Raw genomic sequence first — 23,740 nt, forward strand, 5'->3', positions numbered from 1 at the left:
GGTCCCGGGGCAGTGGCAGTTCTTATGGCCAGGAAAGCAAAGTGGCTGTTCCATAGGAAGTTCTTCACTGACCTCTCTGTGCCCAGCACCACTGGCAGGTCTTTGAGTGTTTCCTTTGGCAGCTGCACCTCAATTTGCTTCAGGGCTGTCACTGAGAACAGGGCGACCTGTTTGCTGCACAGATGCCAGCACCCTGCTCTGTCTGCTTTGGCTCAGGACGAGTCTTTCTGGGAAACCCTTGTGCACCTCTACTGCCATAAACATTGTGCTCTTTATAGAAGCCCCTTGTTAAGGTGGTAATTCCCTTCTCTTTTTTACAGCCTCCCCAAAGCAGCCAATACTCTGGCCAGGTGAGACTTTTCCTGAAATGCAATGAGCTTTTCTCCAGGGTCCTGCCTTGCAAATGGGGTTTGGGGTTTGGCTGGGGTTTTTGCTTCTTGGTGGCGTTGAGTGGTCCTTGGTTCTGGTTTGTGCCACTGAGTTTCCATGAAGGAAAAGGGACCAAGCATCTTGTTTATACTGGAACATACACTGTATGTACAGAGGAACTGTTAGTGGGAATGGGCTGTTCTGTTGCAGCTCTGCTGACACTACAGCTTTGCTCACAGCTGGGTTCTTGTCTGTCTTACAAGTCCGGCCTCAAAGTGTTTCCTACAGCCTGGTAAGTACCTGCTGGTCACCAGGCAGAGCACAGCGCTGTACCAAGTGAGTGCCACGGCACTGCCAGAGCACTGAGCAAGAGCTCACAGTTCCAAATCCAAAGAACATTTTCTATTCTAGAAGATTGCCCATTAGGGAAACCAGCTTCGTTTACAAAGGAATTCTTGCCTTTCTTACAGGGATATCAGCCTCAAGGTAGCAGTTCCTATGGCCTAGTAAGCGTATCAGTCAGTGTACAGAAGATATGTGATGTTCTTTTATGTGTATTGAGAATTTTATGGGGTTTTTCTTGAAATAACACAGTAAGTTCTCATTAGAAGTTGTGAACTTTATTTATGTGGGTCTAGTAACTATAAGCTCATTGATACAGGTCCTTCCCACTTAGGGAAGTACTTCATAATAAAATACTCAGTAGGATGTCCCTGGTCTTCTACCTTTTAAGCAGTCAGGCGGCTAAAGTGCTTTACAGATTTTTCCTGTATTTGAGATGAAGAAAAGGAATATTTGGGTTACTGAGTTGCTTATTTTATCCTTCTCTTTTCTTTCCCTCTTCTCCAACAGGGTGGATCTGGTTATTCAGGTGGCAGCAATGGTTGTGGACAAGTAAGTCCTCTTTCTCCACACTATCTGAAAACTAGACCCAGCTTTCTTTGTAGTAGTAACATCTTTTTCAATAAGTTATCTAATGTTTGTAAGTTGGCATCTTTTGGTTTCATTCTTACATTGAATCTTCTAGCACAGAGATCAAGAAGCACTGATACTGTTTGTCATTGTAACCAAAATGAAGTGGCTTCTCCCATGTAGTGTTACACACAAAAGATGGACAAGTAGTGATTCATGTATGTACTCAGCAAACAGGCAAAAACTTTGCTTGGGAATGATTTTTGGATGTTGGCCCATTTAGTTCCTGCAGAAAATGATAGGATTAGAGAGTGGCTTCTATGGATGAAGAATTGGATTAGTAGTTTTCATCCTGGTTCCATTTCAACTTCTATATGCCTACAACAGCATAAAGACAGTGCCTTCAATGCTGGGGCAATGGTTGGACTTGATGATTTTAAAGGGTTTTTTCCAACCCAGCTGCTTCTATGATTACTGGGCAGCAGCCTTGCCTAAGATCTATGATGGGTAGATGGTCACACAGCTGTAACTGTTGATTCCTAAATGGACTGTCAAAACCAAACCAAGAAAGCATTTTGCCTTTAGCAATCAAGAGGAACTAGGATGATACAGAGAGACTGTGTCATAAAACTGCCAGCCTAACTCACTTTCCACATGGCACACAGCAGTCCTGCTTTGATCACCTGTGTTCATGTTTGTGAGTATATGGGTAAGGGAGTGAGAGAGGGTAAAGCCACAGACTTAAGGGGTTAATTACAATTAAACTCAGCCTCTGTGAAGTTTTGTGTAGAGTTTCATTCCATTAATTGTCCCGTGGAAGCTCTATGAAAGCTGACTACTCTGCATGAAAATGAAAACTGGGGCATTCACCTTTTGGCTTGTTTGTTTTTAACAGGGTGTCTCCTATGACAGCAATCCCTGCAACCAGGTAAATGCTCTTCCCTCTCCGATTTTAAGATGCATTCAAAATTAGGTTTGCCACTAACTCAATTAGAACCAGCTTCTGATTCATAGACTGTAAATCCATGTAATCATACCTATTATTACAATCCTCCTATACACAGGAATATCACATGGGCTTGGGAGCTATTCTCCCCTTTTTCCTAGCATTATGTCTGTGAAATGTCTCTAGAGGATACTAAGGCCAGATTCTGGAAAGCTGGATCTCTTGGTGGTGGAACTCTACAAACCACTATCCTAAAAGATGTCTACTATGTTTAAAGAAATAATCTCTGTAAATGTTAGAAATTAGTAAGAAAACAGCAATAGATGATTTCTTTTTATTTTTAGTCACACTTCTCTTGATTCTTACTGATTTTTCACAAGAAATAGAAAAATCAGATAGAATCATTGTATTATCAATATAAATATATTGATAAATATACAAACAACATAGATGTTGCTATAACATATTATTATGTGGTATAGTATATCTAGTATATACAATACGCTGTATGTAACTTGAAAGAATCATATATGATGTAGGTACATAATTATATTATTTTATAATAGCTATTTTTTTAATAAAGAGGAATTATTTCTTTCCAAAACTAAAGGAAACACTCAAATTCTGCACTCAAACCTGCTAGAACGCTGACAGACAATACTTTTGATTTCATTTTCCTTTGCCTCTTCTGGATGAGCTCTCAGCCCCATTTGAGTGAATGGCAAATATCATCTCAGTAGCTCAGGATTTCACTGTTCTTACACATTTTTGACACTAATGCTTCTACGAACGTCTCTTTTGATTTCACTTGGAGAATTTACATCCCCCTTCTAAAGAGGGCATGTTGAAACATGCCAAGTGGTTTATTTAAAACCTTTTCCTCCCAGCTCCCAGCTTTCTGTGTAATAATGCTACCAGGGGAGTTTTTCATTCCCTTTGTAGAGCTTATGTTTTCTACAGGAGAAAAAAAAGCTACATTCTCTAGAGACTGTTCAGAATGAAACTCGTCTGTGCACTAGGCATTACTTAAAGCTAAAAGTCTGTAGTTCCTTGGCATAGGCATTGTGTAGCATTTACCTTTGCACTGTTGGTGATCTATGCTCACTGCATTAGACATCGTATCTGTATCACACACCTGCCCCTGCTCCTTACTCTTTCTAAGAAAGAATCATAGCTTTCATTAAAAATAAGCCACAGTCAAACAGGAAGCATCAAAAACATGCCTGTTTTTGTCTCATTTACAGGATGGATCACAGGGTGGTCAGGTAGGCAGCTCTTTATGACCCATTGGTAAAAACCTTTTAGGCAGTTCTAATCCAGAGTACAGTTTCTTTGCTCATGAGGGTATAGACTCTTGCAGAGGCTTCCCAGCTCCAACCTGCATCTCCCTCTCTTCAAAAGGAGGGTTTTTTCAGCCCAGAAATCTCACTTACATAGAAAGAATTCAGCAACCTAATAAAGCTACTGGTCAAATTCAGCTCTGCAGCGTTACCTGTTGCTGTTTTGTGTTCACAGGGTGGATCATACTCCTTACAAACCTATGATGGTGGCCAAGTAAGTACTAGATTATTATGTCCCCCCACTGAGGTTTTGTTTTCACGGCTTCCACCAGGGATTATCAATGTCTGATTTACAGCATTGTAATATTAATTCTGTTTGGTTTTGTTGGTAGAGTGGATCACCATCCTCACAAAGTTATGGTGGCAACCAGGTAGGTAGACCTTGATTTTTCTCCTGGTAAGAATTTTTACCGTATCTGATAAGCTATATAGAGATCCAGAAAGTTGTATTTGCTCAAAGGAATCCGGGGTAATTGTTTTTAACAGCCCCCCAAACAAAATCACAGTTTCTTCTGAAACAGGGTTTATATTGGTTTGTTTTTGCAGGGTGGATCCTACTCGCAAGGCTATGCAGGTGGCCAAGTAAGTGATGCTCTATTTCCCTCCTTGTTCATCGCTTCATACAAGCTTTAGCCTCTGCTCAAAGTCAGGTTTCCCATATTCAAATTTCTTCTGATTTTGGTTTGTCTGTTTTAAAGGGAGGATCAGACACCTATTACGATAATCAGGTAACAAGTTCGTTCTGTCCTCTAGACACATATTATTTTGTGCTAATCTTTGTAGCCCCTGCATCATCTTTCTCAAAGATGTACTAAAACATAACAGTTTCTGTGCTCTTTTTGTTTTGGATTGGCTTTGTTGTTTTCTTTAGTGGAGAATCTAACATTCCCTGTAAGCAACTGTTGTATTTGGCTCCTTATTTTCCTTATAAAGGACTTAATTAAATTCAGCTTTTTCTCTACACAAGCCTTAATTCTGCCTTGCAGAGTACAAAGGTTATTTTTAACAATCCTTTTTTGTGAAGGAATAACTGGTATCTAATGTCCTTCTAGGATTCACAAAGTTACTCGGACGATAACGCTTGTGACGATGTGAGTATGCTTCCTCTAGTATATGTTCATCAGAGTATTTTTCATGTAGATGAGAAAACACTGCACTGGTGGGATTTCAAACTGATTTAAACAAGGCTGTGGGGGATATGAGCACCAAAGTATTATTTCTTTTTTATGTCTGCAAGCAATAGCAGAAACAGTGAGGTTTCTATAAGCTTCCTGTATTTAAATAACTCTTAAAGACGGAAATCATTTATTCTTTTCCAGAGTGACACCACCTATAGTGCCAATGTTCAGGTAAGTGCATTTTTCTTCTGCAGTATTCAAATTCTTATGATTAATGACAGTGTCAGTAATGGAGCACTTCAACATCAGTCCTGTGGGCCTCTAATTGTATAGTGAGATTACTTCATAGTACCCTTCAAAAAGGTATTTAAAGAAGATGATCCAGTTCTCTGTACTCAGCCCCTTCAAGCCCTTCTCAGGGCTGCTGGGCAATTACTTAAAACTGCAGAGTAGTAACACAGGTTTTCTGTAGTATTTGCAGTTGACTGGATGGTTATTTGGGAATTAAGTGTCTGTGTACGTGAGGCATGTGGCTACCTCAAGCTTTTTCCACTTGTCCTCATTTAAACTTGTAAAGTAACATCTATCACCTGGGAATACTCTCTGTGTCAAGACTTCCCATCTGTCCTACAAGCAGAAACGGTGATTAACATGGATAGACCGTGACCAAGCAAATAGACTGCTGTGTAAATGGATTACATCTTTCCCCAATTCTTTCTGCTCACACTTTCAACGTTTCAGCCTCCTTTTGTTCTACTGCCCTCTAGAGTACCCTTCTGTCGTCAGCCTCTTCCCTTCAGTTGCTAGCCAAATACTTCACTGCTTCATTATCTTCCCTATTTTTCCTCTCTAGTACTTTAGTACTGCCCCCAAAACGTACACTAGGGAGTAAGGAGGCCTTCTGAAAACCTCTTTTTCTTGTATTTGCCCTGAATGCGTTGCATCAGGTTTAAGGTTCTGCAAACAAAACTCTTTCATCCCTGTTTGAGTCTTATCACTTCCTCCGTTGTTCACAAAAGATGTTGTTACTCCCTTGGTTACCCCTGTCCAGTGCATATTGCTGGGTTTCATTGCAAAAAAGTTTGCTTCTAAACGTTGTCACAAAAAAGGGGATTTAAACAAGAACAACAAATCATCATACAGATGGCTTCTAAACCGTGGTGGTTGAGCTGAGCGAGACTCCACTCGGCAGGAACTTCCCCTGAAGGAGTGTGGAGGTGAAAACAAACAAAGAATATGCTTTTTAAGACTCTTACTGATTAGTAAAATGATAGCTCTGGACATTTCCTGTCCTGAAATATGCCACCTTGACAAGTTTAAGTAAATCAAGCTGAAAGTATTTCGTGGATGGCTGCACCTATAAAGTAATAACTGGCTTCTGGCTCCTTTACAGAGTTCTGGTTGTGCGAAGAAGAAAGTTCTTGTTGCCCGAGTAAGTAGCATTCTTTCTTTTCGTTTTTCTTTAAGGACAAAGTAAAACAGCTTGGCTATTTGCTCTTTGGGTGAATTTATGTTAAAGGAAGTATATAGATGAATAAAAAGACATGAAATTCATGCTGCGAGGTATAGGGCAGCTCAGAGTCCTGTTCTTCAGGAAGCACATACAGAGTTGGTCCAAGCTACAGGTAAAATCAAATGAATGTCACAAAACCAGAGGACAGCTAAAATTTTAGTGGAAGAAATGTAGAATAATGAAGTAAGAATGAGTAATGTTTCTAATTCATACTGCTCAGCATGTTGTGGAGGAGGTATGGATATGGGTATCGTATAGTTTCAAATCAGACAAACTGTGCATATAAGCTTTTATTTTATAAGGCTTTCCCACTCAATGTGTGCATTAAAGGGTCTGGAGTTGTCAGGAACACATAATAAGTTAAAAAAAAAGAAGACCTGTCACTGTTCATAGAGTTTTAGTCTCCTGATGCCTTTGTTTTTACAGGATACATCACATGTTTTGAGCAGAAGAGCCTACGATGCACAGGTAAACCATTGTTGTCACTTTTTCTGCTGGTGTTACAGCTCCTTGGTGGATTACCTACAAAAAAGAAGAAGAAGGATCTAATTCCCACAACAGAGTATTCTAGTTAGGGTTAGGTAGTTTTTTTCCCAATAGAACCAAGTATTTTCACTTATTACCCTTACAGAAAAATGAGTCGTTTCTTGTTTCCTCACAGAATGAGTCTTCTACTTCAAATAGCAGCCACAGTAACCCCCAGGTAATAACAGTGTCTATTGCATGATATCATTGCAAAGGCTTTTCTGAGAAATCTAATTTTCATTCCTGAAAATTAGATTCCACTCCCTGATCTGTGCTGAAGGATCCTAATTTGATTTGGCAGCATTTTCCCTATAATGTTATGATTTTGCAGTTGTAAATAATTACAATGGGGCCAGAATATATTTGTCTGCTCATTCCTTCACTGAGCAGGTAAGCGTTGCAGGTGTTTCTTTTCATAGTTTTCTGTAGAAGTTGCTTGTAAAACACAAAAGAAACAGGTTTAGAATCCTTATTTTTTTAGTTAGAATTTGGTAATGAGGTACATCTTAGTGATGTACCTCCTTTTGTAGCCTTCTGTTACAAAAGTGGGTCCAACTTTCCCATTGTGTGGACTTACGTACTGCTGCAGCAGCCTGTATGTTATAGAATTATGTGGAATTTAACTGATCCAGAGTGACACCTGATTCTGTTTTTCTTAAGATTTTATACTGTGTTGGTACCCATCAGCTTTCCAGAGACCTGGAATCCCACTATGCCCAGCATTAGATGCAACACTAGCATAATCCTCTGTCTTTGAGACTTTGAATCCTAATTCAGTAGTACAGTCAGATCTCTGAGCTCCAGGAGTGATAGTTTTCTTCATTAATTTTCCTGATAGCCATTCCCTGTGTATTGTATCCAGTCACTAACTAAGTTTCTTCCAAAGTGATATTTTCACAAGGATTCATAGAATTCTGAATAGACTCTGTTGGTTCAGGGAAGTAGCATAAAGTTTGTCACTTCCTTCACACTACATCATTTTAGACATGTTAGATTCTGATCAAATGCTTCTATAAAACATAATTGGATTCTTCACAGGGTGGATCATTTATTGCAACCCGTGGATCAAGTCAGGTCAGGATTTTCACTATTTTTATGTAGTTTTATCCAAATAGCTTCCTGGTAATTGAAATCATTAAATTCAGGAGTCAGCTGAGTCATTTTGCATGGGGGATTGGTGATGTTATGCACTGAGTTGTGAATGAAGTGACCCTGAGCAGATGACATTTATCCAAAATGCCTCTCCCAAAGCACTTTGTAACACTGCTTCAATCCACACGTGGTTTATGGGTGAGAACACAGTGGTGATTCTCTGGACTGTTGACTACCCAGACAATTCTCCCTTCATGAGGCATCTGCAGGGGCATAGCACTGAGAGACGTAGCATCAGCCTAGCTTCCAAAGCAAATGTCACAGGTCTAGAGCTGTGCTGTCCCCTCATTTCTTCTAGACATAGGAACAGTCACAGCTACTCTGTAGTCCCACAGTCTTTATTCCCCCAAACACAGTTTCACATCTGAAATAAGATTTTCTTTTAAACTTCCACAATCAATAATTATTTCTTTTTTTGTTTTTAATTTACAGGGTGGTTGTGTTTGCCCTGATGGCAGCAGTGGTTACAGACAGGTAATTCTTTTTCTGAGTTTATCCTTTCATCTACATAACGGAGTATTGTGAATTAATTGCCTAGTAAGTATGGACGACATACTTACCCAGTAGTCGTGTTGAGTAATGCTAAACATTACGGGTAATTTTCTTAGTATAGATAGAATGATATACAATGAAAGCAATGGTTTGGGTTGAAGGGACCTTAAAGCTCACCCAGTTCCAACCCCACCTCACACTGGAGCAGGTTGCTCCAAGCCCCTGTGTCCAACCTGGCCTTGAACACTGCCAGGGATGGGGCAGCCACAGCTTCTCTGGGCACCCTGTGCCAGTGCCTCAGCACCCTCCCGGGGAAGAGCTTCTGCCTTAGATCTAACCTGAACTTCCCCTGTTCCAGTTTGAACCCATCACCCCTTGTCCTATCACTCCAGTCCCTGATGAAGGTCCCACTTTAACTGCACAATTACCCTTCGGCCACTAACTTTTTGTGGCTGTGCTTGGTAATCCAGATGCTCTGTCAGTTGACTGCTACGTGCTCATCATTCATTACTTTCAAAATCCAGAGTCAATATGCTCTGCAGTAGCCACAGAATTTAATCCCATCCGTTCTAGGCTTCTTGTCCTTCTCACAGATGCAATAAAATTGTGAGTAAGATGTCAAGACCTGATAAATATTTCAAAAGATAATCTCTTAATATTTAAACTCTCTTTTCCCATTAAGAGAGTCACTGCAATTTCCTGGTCAGTGGCTCTGGATAAACTTTTCTCCTAGGCAATGCTTTCCTGCTAGGATAAAGCCCAAGGAATGCAATTACATGGGCATTAGAGACTCGTTTTACTCAACTTCTAGCTTGGATTACAACAACTTGGATTCTAAAGTCACCTACATTGTACCTAATAACAGTTTTTAAAGCTTTTCTTGAAGCTGTATTTCCACAAACCCATTTGAATGGTGTAATATTTTTGTAGTTTTCAAGTTCAACAAGAACCATATTGTGGCTTATTATTTCTATAAAGAGCATGCCTTATTCAAACAAACCATGTAAAGAAATTACTGCTTCCTGAACTGAACTGTCATTAACGTCAGCATAGAGCAATAGTAATTTTGGTCAGGTAATAAAATACTGCCTCTTTCATATGATTGAGGCTCAGCAGCAATCAAGACCTACATGTTTTAAAATAGAGACTTTTCTACTGCAATACTTAATATTGAAGCTTCATCAAAGAAAAACTTTGTGTTGTGTGATTGTAAAGCTGTAGGACCAAATCCATTGTCCACAAAGGTGGACATCTCTATGCAAGTTTTCATTCTAACAGGGCCTTTTTCTTTGCATGCTGGAGTAGTCAAAGCTATACATACTTAAACCATCTTGTGTCAAAGGAAACAATGGGTTTGCCTTATGTGGATCCTCAAATTCCTCCTTAAAGCCTGTTTACAGTTTTCTAAAACATGATAAGGATCATCTATAAGAACACAGAGTCTGCCAGGTGTGACACAGGATTCTGGGGTTGGAAAGGATAAAACGAGAAGTTACTGTGAGCTCTTTTAACGTGAATGAGGAAGTACCTGGTAAAGGTTTTTGTGTATCTAACAAAATAGCCAGTGTTCTCTTCTAACAGTTGCAGTAGTGTCCTCTTTGAAAGCTATATATTGAAAGAACAAAAACTCAGAAATGGACTCGCTCACTCAAATGTCTGTTTGCAGGAAAATAGCTAGTGTGTGTTTTCATTGCAGGGAGCCCCAGGTTCTTCACACAGCACATATTCTGGTAACCAGGTAAACATGCAGCTAAATTGCCCTGTTCAGAAGCTCCATCTAAAACCTTCCCTGAAGAAGTAGCCAAATATAAACCATTAACCCATTCTGTCTTCTGCACAGGGAGGGCCTTCCTTCTATCCTGGAGGATCCTCTGGACAGGTAGCTGTTCTTCCTCCCTTACCAGGATAACACAGGTTCCCATCGTCCTGGTTCCTTCACTCCTGATGTTGTGGGTGCTGTCACATACGCTCGTTATGGTTGTTTCAGAGCAGACAACTTGCATTAAACCTGCTGTAGCCAAGTGGTGTGAGGTTTGACAGAGAACAGCACAGAATGGAATCTGCAGGTTCCTTGCACAATTCAGATTTTAGCAGGCCAGGAAAGTTAGCACCAGAAGATTTCTTCCACTTTAACACTATTGGACTTGAGTTTTACTTAGGTACACAAAAGTTAGCTCAAAACTGGGAGGAAGGGCATAAAGTGAGAAATAGATACCCTGGTGTTTAAATACTCTTCATGTCTGCAAGAAAATAGCTCATGTTTGTTTTCCTTACAGGATGGCCAAGGTTCTTCCTACAGCTCTTACTCCGGTAACCAGGTAAACCTTGTGGCCACTGTGCCTGCACCGGAGCAGCCTAAAAGTCCTCCTTGGGAGAACATTGCAACTACAAACGAGTAATTTTGAATGTCTTCTCTGCAGGGTGGTTCTTCCTCCTCTCCTGGTGGATCTTACGGACAGGTGAGTGTTCCTCCTCATTTGACATGGTAACGGAGGCTTCTGTTGTTCTCATTCCTGCATTCCCAGTGCAGCGGCTGTTGTGAAATGTAGCACCCAAGAATTGAATTGACCATTTGTAATTTGCACCATGAAGCCCATCAGAGGAAAATACTAAATTGTGTTTACAACTTCCATGAAATGATCTTTCATCCAGATAAGAAAATCAGTGATAACAAGATCCTTGTTCTTTAACGCTACTGGCCTGAAGTGAGGGTCAGGTCCATTGCTACTTACATGATCCTGTTTGCAGGAAAATAGCTAGTGTGTGTTTTCATTGCAGGGAGCCCCAGGTTCTTCACACAGCACATATTCTGGTAACCAGGTAAACATGCAGCTAAATTGCCCTGTTCAGAAGCTCCATCTAAAACCTTCCCTGAAGAAGTAGCCAAATATAAACCATTAACCCATTCTGTCTTCTGCACAGGGAGGGCCTTCCTTCTATCCTGGAGGATCCTCTGGACAGGTAGCTGTTCTTCCTCCCTTACCAGGATAACACAGGTTCCCATTGTCCTGGTTCCTCCACTCCTGATGTTTTGGGTGCTGTCACATACGCTCGTTATGGTTGTTTCAGAGCAGACAACTTGCATTAAACCTGCTGTAGCCAAGTGGTGTGAGGTTTGACAGAGAACAGCACAGAATGGAATCTGCAGGTTCCTTGCACAATTCAGATTTTAGCAGGCCAGGAAAGTTAGCACCAGAAGATTTCTTCCACTTTAACACTATTGGACTTGAGTTTTACTTAGGTACACAAAAGTTAGCTCAAAACTGGGAGGAAGGGCATAAAGTGAGAAATAGATACCCTGGTGTTTAAATACTCTTCATGTCTGCAAGTAAATAGCTCATGTTTGTTTTCCTTACAGGATGGCCAAGGTTCTTCCTACAGCTCTTACTCCGGTAACCAGGTAAACCTTGTGGCCACTGTGCCTGCACAGGAGCAGCCCAAAAATCCTCCTTGAGAGAACATTGCAACTACAAACGAGTAATTTTGAATGTCTTCTCTGCAGGGTGGTTCTTCCTCCTCTCCTGGTGGATCTTACGGACAGGTGAGTGTTCCTCCTCATTTGACATGGTAACGGAGGCTTCTGTTGTTCTCATTCCTGCATTCCCAGTGCAGCGGCTGTTGTGAAATGTAGCCTGTACAGGGCGCATCTTCTGCCTATGACAGCAACGGTGAATCCTATGGTCAGGTAAAGAGTGGATCTTTCTGTGTAAACAGGGTGCTGAGGACTCCTGTATTTAGCTGTAGTCTCTATTTTGGCTCTCACTCTTTTTTAATGGGCATGGCTTTTTTCTTTGTGGAGTGAGATTTGCATCTACTTTTAACTAAGTAGCCTTAAAACTTACATGGGAGTAAAAAGCAGGATGCCTCCAACCATGAAAGCTTGTTCTCCTCAACAAAAATAGCTTTGAATCATCTGCAAGATGAAGGTCTCTCTGAAAGTAGAAATAGAATTTGAGTTTAAAATATGCCAAAGGAGTGGTTACAGGGACATAACCGAGTTGCTCAGTAGCCATCCTGATTAAGTAAATACTCACATTTTTGAAGTCTCCCTACAGGAAGCATCAAAGTATTTAATTTTCTTCTTAACAAAAGTCTGTTTGCAATATGAAAATGATTTACATGTTCTAAACAGGTTGGATCTTCCACATACAGTGGTGCTGGATCTTATGGCCAGGTAAATGTTATTTGTCTTATACATTCAAAGCTTAAGCTCTCTGTGTTGGTTCTTCTGTGCACTGGGTTCTGTATCTCCGTTGTTTTGAAGTGATGCCCATGGAAATGCCACTTTACTTTTTGCTTGCTTCTCCTTGTGTTTACCCCTGTACCACTCCAAACGTTCCCATAATGGAGGGATGTGATGCACTGTAAACACTCTCCTGCTAACTTTGCCACTGTGACTATCCAATGCTTTAACTATTTGATTGTTTATCCATCAGCTCCTTCACAAATAAGGTATTTTGTGCATTTACTTGACTTTGGCAGAAGCTGTTGCAAGCCTAGAAGCGAGCACATGCTATATTTGAAGTCCATCTTTATGAATGTGAATGTCATTGTGGGTTCACTTTGTTGGGACTATCTTAGGCTTCGTTTAGCAGCACGTTTTAACCAGCCCAAGTCATTCCTAATTATTCAGTAAAACTAATAAGACATATAATCCTGATTGCATTTTCATAGCTGTGCTGCTAATTGTAGAGCAGGTTCTAGAAATAAAGCATTGTTAGTGGAATTTCTGATTATAAAGAATGGTTCATTTTGCAAATCAACTTTATCCAAAATTATTCCCTATAAAAACACACGTTTACAAGGAAAGTTGGGATTTTTTAACCTCTGTGGCCTAAGCAACAGGTGAAGTTACATATTTGTTCCTTTTCTTATGCATCCCCTGGTTTAGGTAAAATAGGAAATTCTAAGTGGCTGGTTATTCTTATTCTTCTAGTTTATACCATCCACAAGCAAGATCATGTGAGAGTCCTTTTTATATGAAAAGAAATGTTTTTCTTTATTTTACAGGATTCATCTTCCATAGGAGGCGGTGACAGTAACAACGTAAGTGTTTCTTCTCAAGTACAGCAATATCAGAATCTGCTACCTCTTTAAGTATCTAGGTGCTTACCTGGACCTTTACCTTATCTCATCATCTTACCTTCAAGAGCTCCTTCCCAACACATTCTAATCTTCTGTGTTGGTCAGTAGTTTTCTGCAGGAACTTACTTGAAATGTTGGGGGTTTTTGTAGAGATGAAGGAAAACAGATTTAAATGATGTCACATTTTGTGCTATGGCATGATAAGGACTTGGCAAATTAAAACTGCATTTACAACAGTTCTGATTTGCAGCTATCAGGATTTTTTGGAAGTCATTATTAGAAGTAGCATTTACAAAGGAAGCTCTTTTCCTTTTATTTCAGGATTTCCATTGAGACTCCGTATTAGTGAATGCTCATGGTACAGAACCAGAGACTTCCAGCAATTTAATTGGGCTACTTTTTCACTGAGTTTATTTAATAACACTCATTTAACTACAGGAACAGCATTATCAATATGTCAGATCAGCCATTCTTGTTCTTAAGGGTTGTATTTTGTGATTTATTTCCTTAAGAGTATATGCCATTTATGTTTACTGCTCTGGACTCTCAACAGTTCCCCCACATTAAGGCTTTCAAACATAATTGCTCTTGAAATACAGATTTATTTAATAATTCAACTTTTCCTTGGGGCTCTTTTTTTACCCTTAATCATTTTCCCATTTTATTCTTTTTCTACAATACAACTTCCCCTATCAATCCTGCACAGCCTATCTCCCACCCTTTCCATCTCCAATTCACATTACACTTCATTTGTGCTTTTCCAATGCCGGACATCTAACATTCACCTTCATCTCTATGTTGCATAGGAATGGTCCCTTCTCATGTAGTGTGGTGAGAGCTGCTTGCTTTTCTGCTTAAGAACATGCCTTTTCTCCTGACTAAAGTATATTCCCTATTAATTCTGGTGGAGCTGTTTCTAGAACTTAGTAGGTTTAAAGTCTCATTTTCTCACAGTTTAACTGTATTTCCAACAACTGTTTTCCAGTGTCCTGCTTAGTAGGAAATTGTTCTCTAAAACTTCAGCTGTGCATTTCAGCCAGAAGTACAGGGTGTCATTAGTTTCCACAGTGTCTTTATCAAAATCCTCTTGTGGATATTCAACAAAGCTAAAATATGATATCACAGAGGGCCCCAAGGCCTTCTGAAGGAAACAGTGGTATGAAATAAACTAAGCTATAACAACACTGGTGTGTTCCACTGAGCTCTTCCAGGAACCAGGACAGCTTTTAAAGCGCTGCTGTTTTCCACTGTAGCATCCTCAGAGGAAATAACATAGTTTGAGATGTGATCTCGTTCCTTCACTCTGCTATATGAGGATTCTGCTTTCCAAGGAAATGCCATTCTCTAGAAATGAGCAGAGAAAGAACTTGGAGAACTGCTGCTCACCCTACAGCCTGCGTCTTTACCCTTCCCAACAAGCAGTGGTGTCCGTTGCCTTCCAGCTTATTGCTTAGAGAAAAACAGAACTATTTGCTGTGCAGTAACTAGATTCTATCACCTTTTAGGGCTCCAGCTCACTATCTGGCAGCCAGCAGAGCGAACGGGTAAGTTCTCCTTCCTTACTCTTGCCAGAGTGCCTGCCCCAGGCCCTGGCAACTCCTCGCCACCTAAACTACAGCTTGTGTGGGACAGAAAAGTCCCGCAAGCACAGAGGGAATGAGGATGTGGCTAAAGCGCTGCTAGAAATCCCAGCTGATGCTGAGGTGAATCTCTAACATTACAAACCACGGTACCACAATTTACTTGTTCAGGTTCCTGCACTTTTTTACTCATTACCTGAATGCAAAAGGCTTCAATACCCTGATTTGTCCAGCATTTATTCTAAGTGTAGCCCTTTGCTGTAATGTGCTGTATTACTCGCTTCTGCCAGCTTCCATTTTCCTGTCCTTTTTACATGGCACACATTCTGTTTGTTCTAATGAGAATTAAATGACACAGACTGAGAAATTACTTTGCTGGAGATATAAGAACTCTTTAATCATTGTATCCAAAAGAATATCTTTCACTAAAGGAGCAATTGTCAACAGGCATAAAGGAACATGTGCTGTGTTAAACAGAAAGACCTTTTTTGTTGTTCTTAAGCAATCCATGAGAAAAAAGTAAGGAATATGGAGAAATTCAGCTTCCATCCTGATCTTTCCAGGCTTGGCTTTTTTTGGTTTTTTTTCATGTAATTTCAATGCATTTTTCCAGGATTTTTATTCCCCAGGAGGCAGCCAGTCAGGTGGACATGTAAGCATCTATTTTATTCCTTATTTGAAGTTCCCTTCCAAAATGGCTGTTCTATTTCAATTAGCCTGATGAGTAAATGATACCCAACTGTTTATCTCCTAGAATTTCTCATGACATCTGGCATCATGTCTTGTAAAACCAAATGGCAAACTGTTTTTAAAAGAATAATGATTAAAAGAGTAACGAAATGTGTGTAAGACACAAAATAGTCTTGTTTTCCAAAAGCTACTGGGAACAAAAATAAATTGGGTCTACTTTTTGCAGGGCTCATCCTCTCAAAGTGGGGGCTACTCCAGTGGACAGGTAAATACTAACTCTTTGTATTTGTGACCCCAAGTATCTGTTATACAAAAGCTTGAGGCCTCATATTGTGTTACAACAATCTTGTATCTGGGAGCAAGATTCGTTTGGTACTCAAACACCTTTTCCTTATGTATCTCAACTTAAAAGGCCAAGTGTAAGGAGAGTGGTCAGAACACAATTCATGTATCAACTGATGTTCTAACACCAGGAAGAAGGGAAAAGAAGAAATATTGGATATTAATTTGTATTTCTGACAATTAAGTTATTTTAACTGTTTTCAGGACTTGTCCTCATCTGGAAGCAGCCAGTATAGTGGGCAGGTGGGAAACTTCTCTTCATTGGTGGTTTGGTTTTGGTTGGGGGTTTTGGGGTTGGTATTTTGGGGGGGGGTTGTGGGTTTTTTTGTCATTGTTGGGTTTTGGTTGGTTGGGGTTTTTGTGGGTTTTGTTTGAGGTTTTGGGGGTTTTGTTTGATTGTTTTTTCCCCCCAATGTACACGTATCAAGAAACCATGACCAGATTGGCAGTACCTAAGTTTCCAGATTACTGTGGGGTTTTTTATCCTCATTAATCTTTCTGTAGACAAAACTGGGTTCATAACCAGATAGATCTTGTCAAAAACACTTTAGAGAGTAAAAGACAATCGGTGGTAAATCAAACGGACATGTCAAACTTAGAGGAAGTCTTTTAAATGAGAATGTAACATTTGCAGGGTCCAAGTTCTTCAGGAGGCAGCCAGTACGGTGGACAGGTACACCACACAGTTCACTTGTGCTGCTGGCAGGCACTCACAATTTACTTTCCCTATCTTTCCTACAGAAGAACTGTGTTCTGCCAGCACTGTCCTTTTTGCCTAAAGCCTCAGCAATGTCATATTCTTATTCCATGTCATTCAGACATCCTGCAGGCCAGAGAAGCCAGTAGTGACTGAGTGGCTGTTGGATTGGAACTTCTACCCCTGCTTTGTTGCTTTGTGTTTGTCTTCTTATGCATTTCATGCAGGTTGAATGTAGGAAGTGGGACACTTAATGGTGAACTCCTGGCTGCCCCTCAGTTAGTTTTATCAGAGTAGAAATCCCCTGTTTCTGTGTGGAAAAGGAAAATGGCTCCCTGTAGGATGACTTGGAATGTTTTACTTGTCCTTTTGGTGGGTAAGGTTCTGAAGGTAAAGATTGTAGATAATAAATGGGAAGATAACTGTATTAGAAGTTTTCACCCCATCAAAGCAGTAAGTGTGGGAATAGTTGCATAGGATGAAGAGAACAGGAAACAGATTCATTTCTAGAAGATGGGAACTTGGACAGTTATTAATGTAACTTTCTGGTGTCTGTACCTGGGATGGTAGAAGTAGTCACCTGAGTTGTGACTGGGGTCCCTTTCAGACCTGTGCTCCTGGTAAATATGTTCTGCATTCTTTACAGGGTGGATGTGATTGTTCTGGGGCAAGTTCTGTAAGTGTTATTTTTTATTATCTATTTTCTTTTACTAAATTATTTAACTGGAAAATTATCTGTGGTCCTACTTATGTCTAAGTTATTTATTTTAATGTACTCTTAATTTTACAGTCATTGCTCCTTTGGTGACTTACATATTACTGACAGTCTAGGAGTTATTTCTCAAGATGAAGAATTAGGAATTATAGAATCGTTTAGGTTGGAAAAGACATTTAAGCTCATCCAGTCCAACCATAAAACTAACACTGCCAAGGCCACCACTAACCCCTGGCACTGAGGCCTCGTCTACCCGGGGTGTGAACACTGGCAGGGACGGTGACTCCAGCCCTGCCCTGGGCAGCCTGTTCCAATGCCTGAGCACCCTCTGGGCAAGGAATTGTTCCTCAGCTCCAGCTAAACCTGCCCTGGGGCAGCTTGAAGCCGGTTCCTCTTGTCCCATCCCTTGTTCCTTGGGAGCAGAGACCAGCCCCCTCCTGGCTCCATCCTCCTGTCAGGCAGTTGCAGAGAGCGATAAGGTCCCCCCTGAGCCTTCTCTTCTCCACACTAAACCCCCCAGGTCCCTCAGCCCTTCCCCATCACACTTGTGCTCCAGGCCCTGCACCAGCTCCGGTGCCCTTCTCTGGCCCCGCTCCAGCACCTCAATGTCTCTCTTGCAGTGAGGGGCCCAGAACTGACACAGGATCCGAGGTGCAGCCTCACCAGTGGCCAGCACAGGGGGACAGAGTGCATTAAATAGCAGAATTAATTGTCAAAAGATCCATCATGAAGAAAGTTAAAATAATATCAGATCTACAAAAGTGCCAACCATTAAAAGCTGTCTCAGAAATCTGTGTTTACCAAATTTAAAAAACAAAAACAGAACAAGAAAACAACAACAAAAATCCTGAGCCACTTCTCATTTGTGCTTTTGGCTCCATATGAAATTATTTAGCCTGTGGTCAATCAACATCTAGTGTGTAAAGGACATTCCTGCACTTTGGGCAGCATCCTCATTCGCTGTGCAATGAGTCTTGGGTAGGTACAAGATGATTCTTTGTGGCTCATGCGCTTCCAGACCAAAAAGACTACTTGCTACCTTGGCAAATTAAGAAACCTAAGTGAGGTGTGAGTGTAGTTTAATTCCAGGCTGGGATATTCCTCCTTTAGAATGCCACAGAACAGCCATCCTAAGGGTTTATTTCATTTTCAGTTTAAGATCAAAGACAATGGCTATGTTTCTCTTTTTCTCCCCTATCCCACCTCCCCCTTCCAGGGTGGATCCCCTGCCTTAGTCAGGAGTGATACCTCTGCAAATGTAAGCAATATTCATCAGCTTTTAAGTGTGCCCTGGTTTGGTTTTGTCAATATAATGGCTAGAGAAGTTACAAAGAGTCAGTACCTAATAGAAGTCCTATGCTTGTGAAAATAACCTACCTTAGGTACAACTAAAAGTAGACACAGGACATTCATGCAATGCTCACAGTTCCTCTTTCCATTTGAAATGGTATCCATTCAAAGAGAAGTCTTTGAATGAAGATGTTGTTTGGCACAAACACAGATATACAACAATATTTATTTTGGGACTTAGTTCCATTGGCTTCCTTGGAATTGTGTCAAAATATCCCCAAGGACCTGGATTTGTGTGTTTGTATTCTTGTTAGATAATTTACTAGAAGAAAGACTAGTTTTCATAGGTAGGAATCTTAATTTATCTTGCATGGATAAGAGCAATTTTGCAGGAGAGACCTGTTTAGAGCATTCCCAAGACCGGTTCTGTTCATCATGTGTTAGAAGTTATGCAGGATCTGCCACTGGAGCTCTGTGTGTACTGCACTAAAGGGGGAAAAACCACTTGGGTCTTTTTGTGTTTGGCACAGAGCTCTGGGCATTACCAGACTGCTAACCCATACAGAGCTGGCTTGGACACAGCGACATGAATGTACCAGACAAAACACAGTATTACATGAGAAACAGGACTGCTCCCTTGAAGGAAGGAGGAATCTATTGCTCAGGAAGATATTCTTACCCACCTGTATTCTATATACTTCATCTAATTGATTCTGGGATTTGTTTCCTTTGAAACTCCCAACTGGGACTGGGGTTTTTTGTTTTGTTTTTACTGGCTTGGCCATCTTTGGACATCAGTTTGTAATCAGGGATATTGTGTACAAAGATTGAGGGAACATGGTAATTGTGTCTACACCCGCAAGTACTGCAGGCTGCTAGGACAGTTGCACCCTACAGAGTGAAGCAACCAGTGCTGAGGAATTGATGGCCACACTATGTACATTTCGGGAATGGTTTGCTCTGGTCTGGTCCCATGGATCAAAAGTCCATTTACTACATGAACGAGTGAAGTATTCCCCTAGAAAGCATTCTACAACTTAGAGTAACCTCAAAAGCACCCAATTAATTCACTCCAAGACTCCATGTCATTTGTTTTGCATCCTGGAGGTGTTCAAGGCCAGGCTGGACAGAGCCTTGGGTGACATAGTTTAGTGTGTGGTGTCCCTGCTCATGGCAAGGGGGTTGGAACTAGATGATCTTAAGGTCCTTTCCAACCCTAACTATTCTATGATTCTATGGAGTGGGGACTACCTCCAAGCACACAACTGATCTCTCTTCTAGTGCATTGATGCACCCAGCACCTCAGCGTGGGAGAATGGCTTTTGCATACTGAATATAGATCTTGGGTCTCCCCCAAATATATGTTCCAGTCCATCTCAGAGCATTGTCTTTAGTATCTTCTTCACAGGCCAGCCAATAAGCCATTTTTTACACAGTTATGATTCCCAGTGAAGGCCACATTTCTGACAGATGCTTAACATTATGCACCAAACACAAACCAGTTTCATGTCTTTATGAGCTCAGCAGCTCTGGTGGAAGCTCAGAGCACTCAAAAGCTCTGTAGGACTCTGCAAGGATGACCTTTAAAAGCTTTTTGTGGGGACATCATTCTTCAGTGTGATTCTTAAATGCAAAGAGAGAAGCTGCTTATCCTTCAGTCAGAGTCTTTGAATTTCCTTTCTGAAAGGGCTCTGGAGGCATCCATCCTGGTGGAGAGGTCCACAGGAACAATGAGCTGTATTCACAAAGCAGGGAAGGCTGGATCTTCTATTCTGAGTAGATTTTAAACCCAAGCAACTCAAAATTAAAATAGGGATTTATAAACTGCTGTCTTTCAAGAAGTTTTGCTTTGAAATAGTTCTGTTGTTAGAGAAAAATAACTGGTTTCTCTGCTTTTCTTTCTTTTTCCTTTCTTTTTTTCCCTCCCCAGGGCTCATCTTCTTCTGGAGGCAGCCAGTACAGTGGCCAAGTAAGCACTCATTCCAAAAGGAGAGCCAGCTTGTGATGGTCATTCACAAACTCAATTCAGTTTTGATATGGGTACTAGGTTTATAGAGCAAAACCTGAGCAAATGAAATTCAGCCTAGAATTCAGTATGTCCCAAAGATTAGACATGATGGCTTTTTGAGCAAATAGTGCCCTTGCTTTTGTGAAACTTGCACAATGAAGCTCACACAAAACGCAGGTGTGGGTAAAGAACGAATCAAAATGTAGCATTTTTGATTCCTAGGGGACCTAATTCCATTAAGAAGAATAAAAGATCCAATCTCCCCTCTTTAAAGAGACCTCTTGTTGTGTGGGGGTCCAGTGAACTTGCTCAGTTTGGTTTTCAGAGACCTGTTAGGCAATTGGTGCTGGTAGCTTTGGCCCAGGATTCTGCTTTCCAAATAGAGAAATGCCTTACTCCAGAAACGAGCAGAGAAAGAACTTTACTCTTCCCAACAAGCCACACACAAACAAAGTAGCAGGGCTTTTGCATTCCACCCTTGCTTAGGAACTTGGGTGTTCTCCCAAGGCACCTTGCGAGGCTTGAACTCTAGTTGTTAAATCATACTGCAAGTCCTGCTTCACGCTTACCTTGCTCCTGTTGTCCCGGGACAGTCATGTTTTGATTTAAGGAAATCCCACAGCAGGGAACTCACTAAGTTGGTACTTCTTACAGGATTCGTACTCCTCTGGAGCTAGCCAGTATGGTGGACAGGTAAGCTCCTCCTTTCATATTTGATGTGATATGTTTGGTTTACCATTATTTGCCTCTAGTCAAGTAGAGGGTTAGCCAGGTAGCTATCTCAATGCTCCAAGGAACTTGATAATGATCTATTCTCTGTAGTAATATTGTGAATTCAAGAAATACAGAGTTTATTCTGGGAAGGCTACAGTCAAATAACAAAATACAGATGTCTTTGACACTCACCTCCATGAATCAGGTATTCACAAATAACTGGGTTTCAATATATTTCTAGGGCCCATCTTCTTATGGAGGCAGCCAGTATGGAGGGCAGGTGAGCACTGATAGTCCCCACTTCTGTACTCCTGACCTATGCAAGCTTGCAGTGTTTTCCTTGTCTACTTGACTCATCTTAGTCTAAAATCTTCTCAAGAAATCTTTGTAGCATTCTGTGCTACTGTGATCAAACAAAACCATCTCAGCTGAAGAGCATTATTTAAGACTAAGAAAAACTTGAATGTGAAATACGTGGCTGATTTAATTGGCTCTTGACATTTGCAGGATTAGAGGTCATGTCTTTCAGAAATAAACTCATGAGGCTGACCAAAACTTTTCAAAGCCTCATGAATTGATTCTATGATTCTGTGAAATGGGTGTAAAGAAGTTTCAGTTCCCTTTTCTCTTGATATTTAGGGGTCACCTTACTCAGGAGGCAGCCAGTATGGTGGACAGGTGAGAATCCTTCCGTTGTGGTGTCTGCTACTTTATCCAAGAGACTTGGTACTTCTCTGTGTAAAGGAACATTTTAAGGAGATCGGGTTCCCCTCCCCATCATGTTTTATTTAATGTGTTGCTAAACATATAGTAGTTATAAATGTATGTGATATAAAGCCACAGGAGAGCTTTTAGGAGATGTGATTTCTGCTGCATCATGGTAAATGCAGATGGGTCTCACTCCTTTTTGCACAGTCTGGTTCAGTCAGTTTTGCACTGAAGGAACTGGGTATCTCTCCTTCACGTGGAGCACTGTTTAGAGGAGCACTATGATATGGATATAGAGATTACTTAATTCTTTCTGTTCAGGGTTCATCTTACTCAGGAGGCAGCAGCCAGTATGGAGGACAGGTAAGAATCTCTTCCTGTGTAGTCCTTATTCTAACATCCATCTTCTACACAAAAACTTGGTACTTTTCTGTGGGCTGAAAATAATTGTGTTTTGAATAAAATCTGGTAAGAGATGATCAGGTATCTAAAGATACATGATCTCAAACAATATAGAAACTATGAAGGCCTAATACTTCTGTTGTATCACAGTAAATGCTGTTCTGGCCTTGTTCTACCCTCCAATATGCCTTCCTCATTCTGGGTCTGTTTCCCTTATCCTGACATTATGGATTCTTACCTCCAGCAGTAAGGAGTAGCTGGAAGCAGATTGCATTCCTTCTCTAACCTCAACCTGTGGAATACCTCATCCCTTCAGCAAAATGCAATGTCAGAGTTGACACCAGAGAAGCAGTGTGTCTCAGCAGGGGAATAGGGAGAAAGTCAGGAATTCCCAAGAGGTGTTCCATGCGCTTGTGAAATGAAAGGGTTCCTAGTGCTGCCTAATGGTATAGCCTTTAATATAGAGTAAAATCCCCAACAAACTCATCCTTAGCCTCTGAAAACATTCATTTTCAGATTTATTGGAGAAGAAATTAGAGGAGAAAGGTATTTTCAGCCCATATACAGCCTCCTGAAACTAGGTGTATAACCCTAATAGCTCATGATCAGTATTCTGGATGATCCACATGTTACAGACTCTCCCTAATTTGCACAGAACACATACACGGCTGGGTTGGGTGATTATCTTTCTGTAATCCTTCATTGTACAGCAGAGAAAGAAATAGTCTTTCTTTCAAAAACCCTTAAAGAAGCTTTTTAATAGAGAAATAATTGGTACCTTTGCTTCAGGGTCCATCTTCCTACGGCGGCAGTCAGTATGGAGGACAGGGGCAGGTACGGACTGGTCTTCTATTTATGGGTTGGCTTTTCAGTTGTTCATCTTTCTGGGGGTGAAAAACAGAGTATTTTATAATGGGTTGCTTATAGCAAAGCAGTGTTTAGGCAGAATACATGAATATATGACCTTCTGCTGTGTCAGCCCACTTGGGGAAGTAAAACACAGCCCATAAGCCAGCTCAGCAGCACTACTCACCCCTGCCTGAAGCTGCCTTTGATTGGAACTTGACTCTTCTGTTTAAACAGTAGCCATTGTAAAAGCCAATAGATTTCAGTGTGGTTACAAAGGAAGTGTTGGAATTCCT

The 23,740-nt window shown here is 40.9% G+C and overlaps 1 protein-coding gene across 1 annotated transcript in view; it reads left to right on the forward strand.

Annotated features, from left to right (window-relative positions):
• The window catches only part of LOC104402454 (loricrin-like), a gene marked incomplete at both ends in the record, with an annotated part of 25,960 nt that overhangs the window by 1,659 nt on the left and 561 nt on the right, over positions 1 to 23,740 (forward strand). The window contains 24 exons of the mRNA XM_010010337.1: positions 1,222 to 1,263; positions 2,177 to 2,209; positions 3,743 to 3,781; positions 3,900 to 3,938; positions 4,114 to 4,149; positions 4,266 to 4,295; positions 4,620 to 4,658; positions 4,887 to 4,916; positions 6,079 to 6,117; positions 6,625 to 6,666; positions 8,308 to 8,349; positions 10,644 to 10,685; positions 10,788 to 10,826; positions 11,726 to 11,767; positions 11,870 to 11,908; positions 12,500 to 12,541; positions 13,378 to 13,413; positions 14,958 to 15,155; positions 20,697 to 20,735; positions 21,429 to 21,467; positions 21,730 to 21,768; positions 22,128 to 22,166; positions 22,518 to 22,559; positions 23,388 to 23,432. Coding sequence (XP_010008639.1) covers positions 1,222 to 1,263; positions 2,177 to 2,209; positions 3,743 to 3,781; positions 3,900 to 3,938; positions 4,114 to 4,149; positions 4,266 to 4,295; positions 4,620 to 4,658; positions 4,887 to 4,916; positions 6,079 to 6,117; positions 6,625 to 6,666; positions 8,308 to 8,349; positions 10,644 to 10,685; positions 10,788 to 10,826; positions 11,726 to 11,767; positions 11,870 to 11,908; positions 12,500 to 12,541; positions 13,378 to 13,413; positions 14,958 to 15,155; positions 20,697 to 20,735; positions 21,429 to 21,467; positions 21,730 to 21,768; positions 22,128 to 22,166; positions 22,518 to 22,559; positions 23,388 to 23,432 — 1,092 coding nt within the window. The remainder of the gene's footprint in view (positions 1 to 1,221; positions 1,264 to 2,176; positions 2,210 to 3,742; positions 3,782 to 3,899; positions 3,939 to 4,113; positions 4,150 to 4,265; positions 4,296 to 4,619; positions 4,659 to 4,886; positions 4,917 to 6,078; positions 6,118 to 6,624; positions 6,667 to 8,307; positions 8,350 to 10,643; positions 10,686 to 10,787; positions 10,827 to 11,725; positions 11,768 to 11,869; positions 11,909 to 12,499; positions 12,542 to 13,377; positions 13,414 to 14,957; positions 15,156 to 20,696; positions 20,736 to 21,428; positions 21,468 to 21,729; positions 21,769 to 22,127; positions 22,167 to 22,517; positions 22,560 to 23,387; positions 23,433 to 23,740) is intronic.

This window comes from Nestor notabilis, unplaced genomic scaffold (assembly GCF_000696875.1).
Source record: "Nestor notabilis isolate BGI_N333 unplaced genomic scaffold, ASM69687v1 scaffold9922, whole genome shotgun sequence".
NCBI classification, from domain to species: domain Eukaryota; kingdom Metazoa; phylum Chordata; class Aves; order Psittaciformes; family Psittacidae; genus Nestor; species Nestor notabilis.